At 36.4% G+C, this 16,745-nt stretch overlaps 2 protein-coding genes and 1 non-coding gene across 3 annotated transcripts; 2 read left to right on the top strand and 1 right to left on the bottom strand.

Moving 5' to 3' along the window:
- The first annotated feature begins 3,231 nt into the window (after positions 1 to 3,231).
- LOC131644958 (callose synthase 11-like) lies at positions 3,232 to 9,837 on the top strand. Its single transcript, XM_058915589.1, has 3 exons — positions 3,232 to 8,836; positions 9,004 to 9,115; positions 9,307 to 9,837. Exon 1 carries the CDS (start codon positions 3,484 to 3,486, stop codon positions 8,821 to 8,823), a length of 5,340 nt encoding a protein of 1,779 aa, XP_058771572.1. The 5' UTR covers positions 3,232 to 3,483; the 3' UTR covers positions 8,824 to 8,836; positions 9,004 to 9,115; positions 9,307 to 9,837.
- Positions 6,464 to 6,542, top strand: LOC131645468 (small nucleolar RNA J33). The gene has a single exon (XR_009297088.1). It is a non-coding gene; the product is annotated as a small nucleolar RNA J33 (small nucleolar RNA).
- A 1,422-nt stretch (positions 9,838 to 11,259) lies between the features above and the next one.
- Positions 11,260 to 14,073, bottom strand: LOC131596450 (uncharacterized). The gene has a single exon (XM_058869103.1). The coding sequence runs from the start codon at positions 14,071 to 14,073 to the stop codon at positions 11,260 to 11,262; it is 2,814 nt and encodes a 937-aa protein (XP_058725086.1).
- Between the last annotated feature and the right edge of the window lie 2,672 nt (positions 14,074 to 16,745).

The raw sequence follows: 16,745 nt of genomic DNA, 5'->3' as shown, positions 1-16,745 counted from the left end.
TGGTGCTCGAGAAAGCAACCTGTGTTGGCATTTTCATCGTGTGAGGTTGAATATATAGCAGGATCCCATGCTCCATGTCAAGCAATTTAGACCAGATCTATGCTGGAAGAGATGAAGGTCGAAGTGAAAAAATCTCTGGTGCTGTAGATCGACAACAAGTTAGTCATTAATCTTGCAAAGAATCCAATTTTGCATGGAAGGTAAACCAAGGTGAACTTGAATTTAGACATTGCTCGAGTGAAGCCCAATTAACCGAAATTTTCACCAAATGACTAAAGATCGACATATTCTTTACTTTGGGAAAGAAATCATAAATACTTTAGATCAACTATGGTTAATTTGTTTGACAACTTAGATTATAAGTGGATATGTTGTAATATAATCCAAATTGTAGCCAAAACCCAAGTTAGTTAGAGTTAGGATTTGTTAGTATACAAGTTACTTAGTTGTATATAAATACATATTGTAATTCAATTTATATTATCACCTTCAGTAATAACAATCCTTATTCTTCAATATTGTAATTCAATAAAAATTAGTAACACGACACATTTGATAACTCTTCACTCCATGTACGTATACTAAAATCCACCGTTGGATTGAAAACTATTATCATATAGATCATGTGTATAAAATTTAACATCAATCGGAAATCATCAGACATGTCAACAAGATGCATAAAAACTAACGTCTTACAAAACTTCATGAAAACCGTTAGTTTTGATCATTCTCTTTAACATAACAAATAATTTTTGATTGATGTGAAATTTTACAAGCGTGATCTATATGATAATAACTTTCAATTCAACGGTGAATTTTATTATACAGACATGAGGTAAAGAGATATCAGAAATGTCATGTTATTAAGTTTGACACCTTAGTATTATTTGATTCTGTCTTTTATATATATATATATATATATATATATATATATATATATATATATATAGATATATATATATATATATATATATATATATATATATATATATATATTAATTAAATTAATTTTAAAAATTCTCTTATAATAAGTACGATTCCGTGCAACCTTCAACTAGGGGTGTGCAAAATATCCGGTTGTGATGCCCAAATCCATAACCAAACCTAAACCATTTTTAAATATCCGGATATATTTGAATGGTTATTAATCGGTTTAGTTATTAATGATTTGGTTATCCGTTCATATAATCCGGATATAATTAAATGGTTATTAACCGGTTAAATTATTTTTGATTTGGTTATAATCCGGTTAATATCCAAATCCAAATATTTTAATTCTCAAAATAATTTTTTTTTTTAAAAATCGAAAAAAATAATTTTTAAAATTGGATTTTTTTAAAAAACCGGTTATATAATCATAACCAAATTTATAACCGGTTTTATAACCAATTTTGATTAAAATGTGGTTATAGTTATAGATCCAAACCATTTAAATGGTTTTAAAATGGTTATGGTTTGGTTTTTGAAAATAACCAACTATGCACACCCTTACCTTCAACAAATTTAATAAATTTCTTAAGCAAATTACTCCATGATGAGGTGACGTTTATGTGAGATCAACATGCAATGTGACACGTCCACTCAACATGTCACATCAATGTCTCTAACCAGGGGCGGTTCTAGAGCCCAGCTAGCCCGGGCACACGCCCGGGCTCAATCCCGGGCTCAACCCCTATTTTCTTTGTACTCCTCTAACTTAATAGTCGATTTTTAGACAAAACTATGGGCAAAATTAATAAAAAATAGAGTGTAAAAACTAAAACAGATGGATAATTAGTGGGGTAAATCTTTTGCCCAGGCTATCTAAAATTTCTGGCTCCGCCACTGTCTCTAACGGTAAAAGTTAACCGATGGACTATTTTGAATGATATACTACCTCCGGTCCTAATTATAATAAGAAAAGATTTTTTTTTAAATACATTGAATAAATAATATATCTAGACAACATATTGTCCAAATACATTATTTATTCAATGTATCTAAAAAGAGGAACTATTACATTTTCAGGAATGTGTTGTATAGAAAAAATACGGAACTATTTTGAGGACCAATTTGTCTACAGTATTTTCTCAATGTTACTACCTCAATTGCTTTTCACGATTACATAAACAAATACAAATTGATTGAGTGAATGAATGAAAAAACCACTTCTTTTAAATATGAATAGCTTGCTTGAAATTTCAAAACCTGTTGCATTGCATGGTTGAAGCAAAATGTGTGTTCAATTTCAGCACTAGAAGAGAAGCAATGCTTCAGGCTTTAAACATGACCGCTCACATGCATGTACAGACTTTAAAATAACATTTCCATTCAAGTACACAGATGACATGTGTTGTAGGACCTCAAATTCAATTATCATTCAAACAAAAGACAATGACAAAAATCACAGTTGTTCATAAAAAAAATAATAGTTATTTTTTCACAAATTTTTACATTGTCTTTTTCTATTTTAAACATAATTTATTTACATATTCTCAATATGTTTTTTGGCAGAGATTTTTTAATATTATTTATTACTACTATAACCCACTCGTATTCACGAGAGCTACCAGTTGCTAATTTACGAGGTTATTTATTCGTTCATTCAATCGCATAAAAGGAAATTAATTTCTTGTTTGGGTAAAGAAAGTTACTCAACCCTAAGTTTGAACATTCAACAGTTACTAACAAACAATAGTAAATTTTTCCACTATACTTTAAATACTTATTTAATGCAACTATATTATAATAATTTAATATAATAAAATCCATTATCTTTTCATTCCCCTCAATTTTGTCTTTACCAAAACCAACAATAGCATAACATTACCGTGACAAATGACAAAGTTGGGTACACGTGCTACACGTGCCAGTGTACAACAAAACAGATAAGTTCAATTTTACATTTTTACCCATCATCGTCGTACCAATAATAGTAATAATGAATATATATTCCAGACACAGATTCCCTTTTTTAGTAATTTATGTTCATTTTCTTATCAAGATCAAAATAAAACATGCACATCAATTATAAAAAAATAAAATAAAACACCTACACGTGGCGTCACTTTTCTAACATTTCATCACAGCCGTTAATTAATCAATCACTACAAACGGATAAACAATAAAAAAACACATAAGATTCCATTACGACGTCGCTTCATCGATCGAACAGTTTCAAATTTCAAGAACTTTTATAGTGGTATTAATAGGCCCCACACTTTAAAACCCACCACCATAGGAGCGTGTCTCAACCACGACCCCACAGCGCGTGGACTTGAAACTGCACAGTTAAACTTAAAAAGTTTCAGTTCTTTTTTATGTACTTTCCTTCTTCAGAGCTCTATCTTCTTCCGCCATAGCTAAGAAACAGAAACTGAAAAAACAACGAGAAATTGGCGAGAAAATGAAAAAACTTATCTAATGTATTCTTCGTAACAAACTCTCAACTGCTTAGTTTAAGTAACAAACTCTCAACTGCTGAGTTTCAGTTAGACGGTTATAATGTATATGAGACAACGCCCCGCCGCAGCGTCAGCCGCGCGTGGTGCTGCTGTGAACCAGCCACGACCGCCACCGCCGTTGAACTCTGTATTTAACATCATTCCTGTTCACGACCTTCTCATAGATCATCCTTCTCTCCGGTATCCAGAAGTACGCGCCGCCGCAGCAGCACTCCGTACAGTCGGAGACTTACCAAAGCACCGTTTCATGGCGTGGCAACCGGACATGGACTTGCTAGACTGGCTCCGGTTGTTGTTTGGGTTTCAGAACGACAACGCGAGGAATCAGAGGGAGCATTTGGTTCTTCATCTTGCAAATGCTCAGATGCGGCTTGAACCTCCTCCAGCTATAGTTGACTCGCTTGACGGAGGAGTTTTGCAGAGGTTTCGGAAGAAGCTGCTTCATAATTATACTGCATGGTGTTCTTATCTCGGATTGAAGTCCAGCGTGTTGCTCTCTCGCCGCCGTCGTGATCCGACGGATCTTCGCCGGGAGTTGTTGTATGTTTTGCTTTACCTTCTAATTTGGGGGGAAGCTGGTAACCTTCGGTTTGTTCCTGAATGTATTTGTTATATTTATCATTTCATGGCGAAAGAGCTTAATTTGGTTCTTGATGAGTTTATTGACCCTAATACTGGTAGTCCTTTTTTGCCGACGGTTTCGGGGGATTGTGGTTTTTTGAAGTCTGTTGTTATGCCTATTTGTAATACTATTAAGGTTGAGGTTGATAGTAGTAGAAATGGGAAAGCTCCACATTCTGCTTGGAGGAATTATGATGATATAAATGAGTATTTTTGGAGTAGGAGGTGTTTGAAGAAACTAGGATGGCCTTTGAAGTTCGAGTCTAGTTTTTTCGGGACTACGCCGAAGGATAGGCGTGTGGGGAAAACTGGGTATGTTGAACAGAGGTCGTTTTGGAATATCTATAAGAGTTTCGATAGGCTTTGGGTTATGCTGATTTTGTTCATGCAGGGTGCTATAATTGTTGCGTGGGAGGATACTAAGTATCCATGGCAAGCATTGGAGAGAAAGGATGTTCTAGTGAAATTGTTGACTTTGTTTATCACTTGGGGTGGTCTTCGGATACTTCAATCGGTGCTTGATGCTGGAACTCAGTATAGTTTGGTTACTAAAGAGACTGCTTGGCGTGGAGTAAGGATGGTGCTCAAGAGTTTGGCGGCTATAACATGGACGGTTTTGTTTGGGGTATTTTATGGATTAATTTGGATTGAGAAGGGTTCTCATCGAAATTGGTCAGATAAGGCAAATGAGAGGATTGGTACATTTCTTAAAATTGTCTTCTGCTTTCTTATACCAGAAATGCTGGCATGTGTACTATTTGTGATACCGTGTTTACGGAATTTCATTGAGGAATCGGACTGGGGTATAATATACTTGTGGACATGGTGGTTTCATACCCGGATTTTTGTTGGTCGTGGTGTGAGACAAGGGCTTCTTGATAATGTGAAGTATACTATTTTCTGGATAGGAGTATTAGCTTCAAAATTTTCATTCAGTTACTTTCTTCAGTTCAAACCTCTAGTTGCTCCTACTAAGGCCCTATTGAAACTTAAGGGTGTTAATTATAAATGGCATGAGTTTTTCAATAACACCAACAGAGTTGCAGTTGTTTTGCTATGGTTACCTGTTGTGCTGGTATACTTCATGGATTTGCAAATATGGTATTCGATTATCTCGGCCGTTGTTGGTGGTACGACTGGTCTGTTCTCACATTTGGGTGAAATTCGGAATATCTCACAACTAAGGCTCCGGTTCCAGTTCTTTGCCAGTGCAATGCAGTTCAATCTGATGCCAGAAGAGAAGCTGCTAAGTCAGCAGGCAACGTTGCTGAGGAAGCTTCGCGATGCCATCCATCGGTTGAAATTACGATACGGACTTGGTAAACCCTTCACAAAAATTGAATCAAGCCAAGTGGATGCCACCAGGTTTGCTTTAATATGGAATGAGATTATTATTACTTTCAGGGAGGAAGATATCATCAGTGATCGAGAACTAGAACTCTTGGAACTGCCACCAAATTGCTGGAAAATTAGGGTAATTCGATGGCCGTGTTTCCTTCTATGCAATGAGCTACTACTTGCTCTCAGTCAGGCAAAAGAGTTGGAAAATGAGTCTGACAGATCACTTTGGTTGAGGATATGCAAGAGTGAGTATCGCCGGTGTGCTGTCATTGAAGCTTATGATAGCATTAAATATTTATTTCTTATGATTCTTAAAGTTGATAAGATAGAGTTCTCCATTGTGACTACTATATTCCAGGAAATAGACTACTACATTCAGGACGGTAGGTTAACAGAAATGTTCAAAATGTCTCTGCTACCAGAGCTACATGCTAAGGCGATTGAACTTGTTAAACTTTCAATGCAACCAAATAAAGATTTGAATAAAGCTGTAAATTTGTTGCAAGCCTTATATGAATTGTGTGTTCGAAGATTTCCAAAGGTGAAGAAGACCGCCGCCCTGTTGGTTGAGCAAGGTCTGGCGCTAGAAGGTCCAACAACTGATGGGGGACTGCTCTTTGAGACTGCTATCGAGTTTCCTGATGCCGGAGATGAAGTCTTTACTAGGCAGCTCAGAAGGTTGTATACAATTCTTACTTCAAGAGACTCGATGCATAATGTTCCATTGAATCTTGAGGCTCGACGGCGGATTGCTTTCTTTAGCAATTCGTTGTTTATGAACATGCCCCGTGCTCCCTATGTTGAAAAGATGATGGCTTTCAGTGTTTTGACCCCATATTATGATGAGGAAGTTTTATATAGCAAAGAGTCTCTTCGAAAGGAGAATGAGGATGGTATTACTACTTTGTTTTATTTGCAGAAGATATATGAAGATGAATGGAATAATTTTATGGAAAGGATGCGTAGAGAGGGCTTGAAAGATGAGGATGATCTCTGGACAACAAAAGCATGGGACCTCCGCCTTTGGGTATCTTATAGAGGTCAAACATTGTCTCGAACAGTCAGGGGGATGATGTATTATTATAGTGCCCTTAAGATGCTCGCTTTTCTTGATTCAGCATCTGAGATGGATGTAAGAGAGGGATCCGAGCATATTATTTCATATGGTTCAACATACGAAAACAGAAATTCAAACACTCTATCCTCCGATGGGCGCCCATCTCTTCGGAAATTGAGAAGGGCAGATAGCAGTGTGTCATTGTTATTCAAGGGACATGAATATGGGAGTGCAATGATGAAGTTCTCATATGTTGTGGCATGCCAGATGTATGGACGCCACAAGGCAGAGAGGAATCCCCGAGCTGATGATATACTGTATTTGATGAAAAATAATGAGGCCCTTCGAGTAGCATATGTTGATGAGGTTTCTTTGGGGAGGGAAGAGACTGAGTATTACTCTGTTCTTGTGAAGTTTGATCAGCAATTGCAAAGTGAGGTTGAGATTTATCGAGTCAGATTGCCCGGGCCTTTGAAACTTGGAGAAGGGAAACCTGAGAATCAGAATCACGCCATGATCTTTACGCGGGGGGATGCAGTTCAGACAATAGATATGAATCAAGACCATTATTTTGAGGAGGCTCTCAAAATGCGGAATCTGCTGGAGGAGTTCAATGCCTACCATGGTATCAAGAAGCCAACCATTTTGGGGGTCCGAGAGAATATCTTCACAGGATCTGTTTCATCGCTTGCTTGGTTCATGTCAGCCCAAGAAACAAGTTTTGTGACACTGGGCCAGCGAGTTCTGGCAAACCCTTTGAAAGTACGGATGCACTACGGTCATCCGGATGTGTTTGATAGGTTCTGGTTCTTGTGTCGTGGTGGAGTCAGCAAAGCCTCTAGAGTGATCAATATCAGTGAAGATATTTTTGCTGGTTTCAATTGCACATTGCGAGGCGGCAATGTGACACATCATGAATACATACAGGTAGGTAAAGGAAGAGACGTTGGCTTGAATCAGATATCCATGTTTGAGGCAAAGGTCGCAAGTGGCAATGGTGAGCAGGTTTTGAGCAGAGATGTTTACCGGCTAGGTCATAGATTAGACTTCTTTCGCATGCTTTCAGTGTTCTACACAACTGTGGGATTTTACTTTAACTCCATGGTAGTTGTACTGACAGTCTATGCCTTTCTTTGGGGCCGCCTTTATATGGCCCTCAGTGGCATTGAAAAGGAAGCCCAGAAAAATGCTAGCAACAATAAAGCCCTTGGCGCAATCGTAAATCAGCAGTTTATAATACAGCTTGGTATTTTCACTGCACTCCCAATGGTTGTTGAAAATACTCTTGAGCACGGTTTCCTTCCTGCAGTATGGGACTTCTTGACAATGCAGTTGCAGCTTGCGTCATTATTCTACACATTCTCTTTGGGAACTCGTACCCATTTCTTTGGTCGGACTATACTTCATGGTGGTGCGAAGTACCGAGCCACTGGCCGCGGTTTTGTGGTGGAGCACAAGAGTTTTGCTGAGAACTATCGACTATATGCTAGAAGCCATTTTGTTAAGGCTATTGAACTTGGAATTATTTTAACTGTGTATGCTTCTCATAGTCCCTTGCCTAAGGGTACTTTTGTCTACATAGCTATGACAATCTCAAGTTGGTTTCTTGTAGTTTCATGGATAATGTCTCCTTTTGTTTTCAATCCCTCTGGGTTTGATTGGTTGAAGACTGTATATGACTTTGAAGACTTTGTGAATTGGATTTGGTATCCAGGAGGGCCATTCTTAAAGGCAGAATTCAGCTGGGAAACATGGTGGTATGAGGAGCAAGATCATCTCAAAACAACCGGTATATGGGGAAAGCTGTTGGAAATCATTTTAGACCTTCGATTTTTCTTCTTTCAGTATGGCATTGTTTATCAGCTGGGTATTGCAGATAACAAAACTAGTATAGCCGTGTACTTGCTGTCTTGGATATTCATGGTTGCTGTTGTTGCGATTTATATCAGTCTAGCATATGCACGGGACAAATATGCTACAAATGAGCACATATATTATCGACTAGTGCAGCTTCTTGTGACCATGGTTACAGTTCTTGTAATTGTCCTCTTACTGGAGTTCACTAGCTTCAGTTTTGTTGATCTTCTAACAAGTTCGTTGGCATTCATTCCCACAGGATGGGGAATTATTTTAATAGCCCAGGTGCTCAGGCCTTTTCTACAGTCAACTTTAGTGTGGGATACTGTGGTCTCCTTGGCACGACTCTACGATTTACTGTTTGGAATTATTGTTATGGCCCCCATGGCGATTCTCTCATGGTTACCTGGATTTCAATCAATGCAAACTAGAATTCTTTTCAATGAAGCTTTCAGCAGGGGTCTCCAGATATCTCGAATCGTTAGTGGCAAGAAATCTGCTTAAGGTGTCATTACAGGTAATTTATGCATCATGTTCTTTTCAATGCAATTACGACAAAGCTGAATTTTACCTAGTAAACTGCAATGAACCTTGGTGTATAGCTAACGGATTTGCTCCTTGAAGTATTTTCCTGTCGACTCAGCTTGGGCTGTGCAATTCTGAAATTTGGTTCATTTTGTGCAGGTCATGCTAAAAACAAAAAAGTTTTCAACTGCGCAGAGAGAGATGTGTTTCTGTATCTTCCATGTAGAGTATCAGCTTGTTAATGTACCAGTCCAAGGTTTACTAATTTAAGGTATGTACTTATCAGAACCAAAACACTGTTTTCTTAAAACTATATTTAACTACATTTCTTAAACAAATTTAGCTAAAGCATGCTATTTTATAAAAATGAATGTGCATGTCCTTTTTAGCAATCATTTGCAGCATTCATTTGTTTTTATTAGTATTTTACATATCTAATTCAAACTTGATACTTATTTTCAGGTTATGCAAAATCCAAAACCAAAGTTTAGCCTTCTTTCCATGACAATTATGGCTTATGTACAACAGTTACATGACATTTTCATTGACCCGATCTCTTAAAGAAAGGAGAGTGATTTTGATTGTTTCCCATAACAGTACATCACCATGTTTTCCATTGTCAACATTATTATGTATCTGCCAGGGTAGTTTAGTATTGGAGGAAAGTCAGGTGATTTGCTCATATCAGTCACTGACGACAATCTACTTGCTGTATATATTGTAACTTTTAGCGGATTAAGACGAACACGAGTCAGCCGTGCTTCCTAGTCAGTTTTCAGTTAGATAGTATATCTGCAAGTTAGCTATGTACTTAATTACTTGACCATGTTCTTTAGATTAGATTTTAACTTTTAGTCAGTTTTAGCGGATTAAGACGAACACGAGTCAGCCGTGCTTCCTAGTCAGTTTTCAGTTAGATAGTATATCTGCAAGTTAGCTATGTACTTAATTACTTGACCATGTTCTTTAGATTAGATTTTAAGAAGATTCACTCTGCTACTTTCATTCTTCAGAGTTTTTGTTTTACTTAAATGGGCATTAAAGCTCTTGTGAAGAGCTCTGCTGCACATAGATGGCTAAAAAAAACACTAATCTCTTCTACTTCATTATTATATTTGCAATGCCACAACCACTATATCTTATCTTTTTTCCTTGTTTCTTACCATACTTTTGAATGTGGCTACAAAAATTGATTTTAAATAAATTGATTATAATTAAGTGAATTTAATGTAAATAATTTATTTTTGAGTATATTTATATAAAAATGAGTTGAATAATTTATTTAAATATAAATTATGTTATAATTCAATTAAAAAATTATCAATTATATCTTCAAATTACAATCAATTATGGAAATAAAATCAATTATATTTTAAAATATTCAAGCATGTTAAAATTCAATTTTAAGTGCTTCAACCATGAATAATTAGCTAATGGTTTTGTGGTGATGAAAATTGATTATGAATGAATAATTTTTATAAAACTGATTCGAGTTGAATTGAAACTAAATTAAGTAATGTATTTTTTGTAATGTTAATTTATGCAAAATAGAATTGGATATAAATTTTATCATAGAAAATTAAGTTTAGTCTAAAAATTGTTATAAATTTGGTTTTTTTCTTCTTCAAGTTATATCAATTTGGTAAAATACAATTTTATTTTTGACCAACTAAATGCACCAAAATTAATTCTAAATCTTAAAAATTACTTTTACCTCTCTTTTAAAATGAGAACATACATTGATTTCCCTTTTGCAAGAGAAAAAATACAATTTAGGGGTGTAAATTTAATTTTGAATTACTTTTGGATTATTTGGTTTTTCTAAATTAAATTTGGATATGCTTCCATAATTGATTTAACTTGAAATTAAAATTTTGTAGTTTTTAAATTTTAACTAAAATTTTATATCAAAATTTACGGTTCAATTCAATTTTACATAAATATATTCAAATATAAATTAATTTATGTTAAATTTACTTTTCACCAAAATCAACTTTAGAGAATATTCTCCATGGCTGAACCAAACACATGATTAATATATGTTTGATTCCAATTTTGAAAGAGAAAAAAGTGATTCTAAAGTAGAAGTGATTTTGACATGTTTAATTTCTCTAAAGCTTAGTTGATTATGCTCCAAAAATTGATTCTAAAGTAGAATTGATTTTGACATGATTAGTTTCTATAACGCTTAATTGATTATAACTCCAAAAATTGATTCTACTTATGGCTTTCTCTTATAAAAGAAAATTCAGTATGAATTTTTTTTCATAGGTGTTAAATGTTAGCATAGCGTTTCTTGATATGAGCAAAATCCTATATACTCTTTCATCTTGAAATGTATATCTGCCATTGTAACAATTGTCTTCCAATGCTAAAATAAAATTCATTCTACAAAATCCAATCAATATTAAGCTATCACAAATCATCATTACCAATAACAGGTACTTTCTCATATGCAGAAGTTCCCCTGAACCTCTTTGGAAGAAAACATCGGCTGCCAAATCTTTGCTGAAAGTATACAACTAAAGCAAATAAAAGAGCACCAATCAGAATTCCAATGTCCCAAGCTGTTGAATAAAAATCCCTACTATGGTCTGCGTATATGTATGATATACCAAGGTGCCATGCATAACTGTGAGCTCTATAAAGATCATACGCATGGGGCAGTATTCGAACAATGGTGGTTCCGAAATAAAACAAAGATGCCAAAGGTTTTTCTTCTGAGTTCGACAATATGTTGAACAGAATTTGTGGGAGCAGAAACCCGTCTAGGAGTAAACCAGCGTAAGATTTCATGTCTTCCCAGAGTGATGGAAGTTGATTAATATGTTTACGAGGAGTTTTAAACTTATGGCGTGAAAGACGGAACGGTCGAGAGCTTTTCTGGCGATGATTCTTCCATATGTGCACGAACCATGCAGTTAATCCACCGGTAAAATACAATGGTAGAATAATGAATAGAACCCATTTTTCAGAAACCCATAAACCTGGCTGTGATTGGCTTTCTTCGGTCTGTCTTGAAGACCAGGTCAATTGTAGGAGACGCAATTCTAGAAGGAAAGCTACCATTGTCACCATTCTCACAACTACTTCCTTCACTTGAAGCCAGCCTCCACTCCCGAGAAAAGTGTCTTGCACGCTGTTATGATTCACCTTGAATAAGGCTTCAAAATTCAGCATCAGGGGAATCATGTGACCTAGAGTAATGAATAGAAGCATCACAATGGAAATGCGAGGAAGCGCTTCTGCGTGCTTTTTCACATGGAGGAGTTGCAATCCTACAAACACACAAGCGAGTGTGTTTGATATCATTACCATAACGATTTCAAGGTCCATTCTCCAAATGGACGCGTCTGCTTCTCGTTTGCTCATAGAATATGAAGACAACTGAAGGGGTTCAAAATAGTAAGAATCCGTCTTTTGTCGCATGCTTGCTATAGTCCCTTCAACAGGTTGACCTCCTTTTGCATTCAATGGAGGAAACTGGATATTAATCATGATTTCACAGTCCAGAGACTCATTCTTCGTCAGTAATTTGTCATTTGTTCTCAAACGCCGACACCCTATCAGACACATTACTCCAGTTTTCCTGTTGTACAATCCTTCAGCACTAATTTTCATTTCTGTTGATGAGATCTCATTACCAAACTTAAAATCAGAAGAAGGGTTAAGGAAAAACGCATAGCTGACATTCAACGAATTGCTGAATTGCAAACTGTGTGCTTTCAAGTTTCCACCATTCGTCGGAAGAAATGGAACCCCATAAGGCCGTCCTTCATAACCTTGATCACCAACAAACAATGGTAACGAGTAACCTTGAGTTACTTGCCCTTCGCTGTTTGTCACAACCATGCTAAATGCTGTATCAGAAGAATATACATCTGGATAGTTCTTTCCCTTTCCTCTAGCAGTCATCTTTTCGGCACAAGACTTTCTTACTCTGCCAATTTCAGTATACTTGTACTGTAAACCACCCGGCAAACTTACCGATCTCTTCGAGATACGTTCAAATCCCACGCTGCCGAAGTAGCCAGATTCACCAACAGGTTTATCACTCCATATCTTGCCCAAAATAGTACTCCTATTTCTTAAAGACAACACAGCAGGAAACCTTAACGTAAGCTTAATCGAGCAATCTCCAACGTAAGGAGTTCCCGTGATGTTCAAAATCCGGCACGCAACTGCACAAAGCCGATTCTCATTCTCGTCCCACACCCCCTCAGATATCAACGTCGTATTCGGATGAGCCAGTAAAAACCAGTCAGTATACTCCGATTCATGAAAATCCAACAGCATCTGAATCTTCCCACCCTCCACGCACCGAGTTCTGTACAAACCCATGAAACCAAGCAACTTTTCAACACCAGAACCACCACCAAAGAGATTGCAACTCACATTATTACAATGACTCCCATATTCAACACGAAAGCTATCCACATGATCGAGAAACCCATAACAGACCCCTTGTTTCACATTCCCAAGGTTCAAACTCTCCTCCTCATTCGATCCAGATCCCGCTACACATCCATTACTATCAATATTGTTCCCACCCATTGTAAAATAATAATTCGAACTCCGAGATATAGTCAACATCGAAACAGGTTCAAAATAATGCAAGCTATTGATTTCATCAAAGCTTTCAACACTTCCAGTAATCAAACTATCCAAAAGCGTAACGCGATTCGGGTAACGAAGCTTAATAACAACACTAACACTAACATCTCTCAGATTGTTTGTATTACTATAAAAGCCTCTTCCAAACATACAAAGCTTACCAGAAGATTCCGACCAATAGCCTTTCAGAGAAGAAACACGCATCCTCAGCGGAACCCTAGGTCCGTGATAAACCCTCGCCGGACTGGACCGGACTCTTCTTGCTCGTTGCTGGAGATTCATTTGCCCTAGCAATTCGTACAGGCCGTCGATTGTACCGTCGGATGGGATTCTCCGGGCGGAGTTGACGTGGAAGGCGACGTGTTTGTAGAAGCTTGAGTCGGGGGATCGGTTGAAGAGTGGATCGCCGCCGGAGAAGTAAGCGGACTGGAGGGAGAGAGAGTCGGCGATGGCGGGGGAGGTTGGAGAATCGGACGGCGGCGACGTGGCGGAGACGGGGACGATGTCATTGCAGAGACGGTGGTAGGTGGTTGTGAAAGATGAATCGGAAGGGTTGGAAGTTACGACGGAGAAGAAGAAGATGAATGTGAAAAAGGAAATGACGGAAATGTCCATCGATGAAGATTGTTACATTTGAATGGTGATTTTGAATTTGTAAGGATTTTGGAAATTGAGGAGTATAATGTTTGAAACTATATGTTAAAATGAGATTGAATCTGTGATTTTATATTTAATTGATTGAATTATAAACATTGTAGTAAGATGAATAATTTAAGAGATTGAGTTAAGGCTATGATTGAATAGAAAATGGAGTTTTAGAAGTGGAAGCATTGGAGTGAACCAGCCTGGATTGCAGAAAACGAGTGTTGATTTCTTGGTTTAATTTATTTCTTGAGTAATGAATTATATCATACTATAATTGGAATTTGGATTCCTTGAGATTGAATGTTGATGGATTTGGTTTTAATTTGTTTATGACTTTTATTTGTTTTTTATGCATGTGAGGAGGAGAGAAATCAAAGTCAATTTTGATCTAGCAACTAAGAGATCACTTGCATAGAATCTTTGTGATATGATTGTGTGTTATATATGGTAATATATTTTATTTTTATATATATATTTATTGATGAGACAATAATGATCACATCTACAATATAAGAAAGTTTTATGATCTGGAAAGTACTTATTTGTCCCTTTGCTTTCTGTTTCAGCCACGTGGATGCCTTGGTTGTAATTCTATGTTCTAGTCACTTCACGTTTTCTTTTTTCACTTCTACTTTATGTGCCTAGGGTTGCTTCTATTTTGAAAAAATGTTCTCTCTCTTCCTCTACCTCTCTCTTACTCTTCCTCTTTCTCTTTCTTTTGTCTCTATTTCTCTGATATCGTTCTTCTTTTGATTTTTGTGCAGATGAATATGATGTTGATGGTGACGATGAACACGTTTGCTGATGATATCGTGATTTTTAACCACTTTGATAAAGGTTTGCAATTTAAACGTTATAAGGTCTTAATCTTTCGTTAATTTCAGAAGGGTCAATTTGGTTTACTGATTAATAAGTTTCACACTGTTCAGTATTTTTTCTATGTAATACTATGGGGTGTTTGTTTTATGAGAATTGAAAATCATTGGATTCTTATAGTTGAGAATTTAATTTCACAGGCAGCTATGGTCAAAGAACCCCTATCTCCCTCTCATACACCCCCCTAACGGCACTGAGAAATTCACTATCAACGTTTACTCACCTAGGTACTCTCTTTTTCATTCGCTATGTAGTTCCCAATTTCACTTATCTCATTTTTAGGTCTTTCTAGGTTTCGATTTGATTTCAATTCACTGTCAACCTTGTATTTGCAGTAGATATTATTCGAAGCTTTCTTATGGTTGCTTTATATTTGTTGCTTAGAAATGGAACACTCACTGGATTCGCCGTATTCAAAAGTGGCCCTTCAAAGTCTTCAAAGCGGTAATATCTCTTTCGTGCCTTTGGAATCGAACATACTATGATTGATTATTACACTATATTTGCAGCATGCAAAAGGAATATTTTTTTAAAATATAGATAAATATTTTAAATTCTTACTGTGCAGAAAGATGTGAAGCGTGTCGATAGAGCATACGCGCGCTTCACCTTTGTTGTGGCAGTCCCTAAATGAGTTACTCCATTGAAAATTATTTCGGTTTAACATGTGTTTTCGCTACGCGAAAAAGCTTGTGATGGTAATAGGTACAAAACTTCAACATGTTGTGTGATAATGATGCAGGGCGGAACCGAGTCATACAACTGCTGTACCGAATGATCTCGGGGTTCAACAGAGTCATATAAATGTTGTACCGAATGATGCAGGGGCAAAACTGAGTCATACAGTTGATATACCAAACATTGTAGGTGATGGCTGAAGGAATATTAAGGGTGAGAACTCTAATGCCAATAATTTGTTCTGATTTTCAAGAAATTCTAAGTTGAATGAAATTTGTTTATGGATATTGTTTTATGATTTCATCGTTTTTGTTGATTTGATGTTTTGAAAATATTGATGTTGGTTTTGAATGGTTTGCCATTGCAGCGTGTGTGGAGCAACCGTAAGATCGTAAACACCGTCGTGGATTGATGAAGAAGCACAAAAGTTTTCTTATCGGCAAAAGCACTTCGCTAACATTGTGCCTCTGAATTTTTTTCCAGGTCCTTCATAGAAAGACAGAGGAAGCAAAATGGCTACCAAGAGGCTAAATGAGTTATTGGAAGCTCGCAAATCTTCTCTGCATGACCACCATGGTAGAACTTGAATTGGTATTGTTTCTTTTTATTACATACTTGAGTATACTAACTATTGTCTATCCCTTTCAGTTCATTCGATCGTCGACCATCAGAGAGACCAAAAGTGGAATCACAACTTGAAAGTGCTTCAACAAGTGCTCAACAAGTGGTATCAGAGATTGATCACAAGTTAAGAAGTTATATTGGCATTAAAAATGGAAGTTACATATAACGCTCTTATGCATAATTGTGAGATAATAGATTAACGGGGTTATATAAGAATATGAGTCATTTAACATTTTTATAAAAAACCACGTAACATATTTTTTTTTATCAATTTTCAGTCGGTGGCTTTTATATTTTAGTTGGTGGGAGTTATAAATGAGTTAGTGGATTAATCAATTTTATTGCTATTTAACATTTTTATTAATATTGTTCATTTCATTTTAATTATTAATTTATTAATATATAAATTAATTTGGAAGAGAAATTTTTGGTGGAAGAGATTGTAGGATTATAATTTAATATAA

Source organism: Vicia villosa, linkage group LG1 (assembly GCF_029867415.1).
Source record: "Vicia villosa cultivar HV-30 ecotype Madison, WI linkage group LG1, Vvil1.0, whole genome shotgun sequence".
NCBI classification, from domain to species: Eukaryota; Viridiplantae; Streptophyta; class Magnoliopsida; order Fabales; family Fabaceae; genus Vicia; species Vicia villosa.
Note: the sequence above shows the minus strand (reverse complement) of the source record. Positions and strands in the feature narration are given on the sequence as shown.

What these genes read in the sequence shown, in the direction of transcription:
- LOC131644958 (XM_058915589.1), top strand. Translation starts at nt 3,484, where the DNA reads ATGTATATGAGACAACGCCCCGCCGCAGCGTCAGCCGCGCGTGGTGCT.
- LOC131596450 (XM_058869103.1), bottom strand. Translation starts at nt 14,073, where the DNA reads ATGGACATTTCCGTCATTTCCTTTTTCACATTCATCTTCTTCTTCTCC.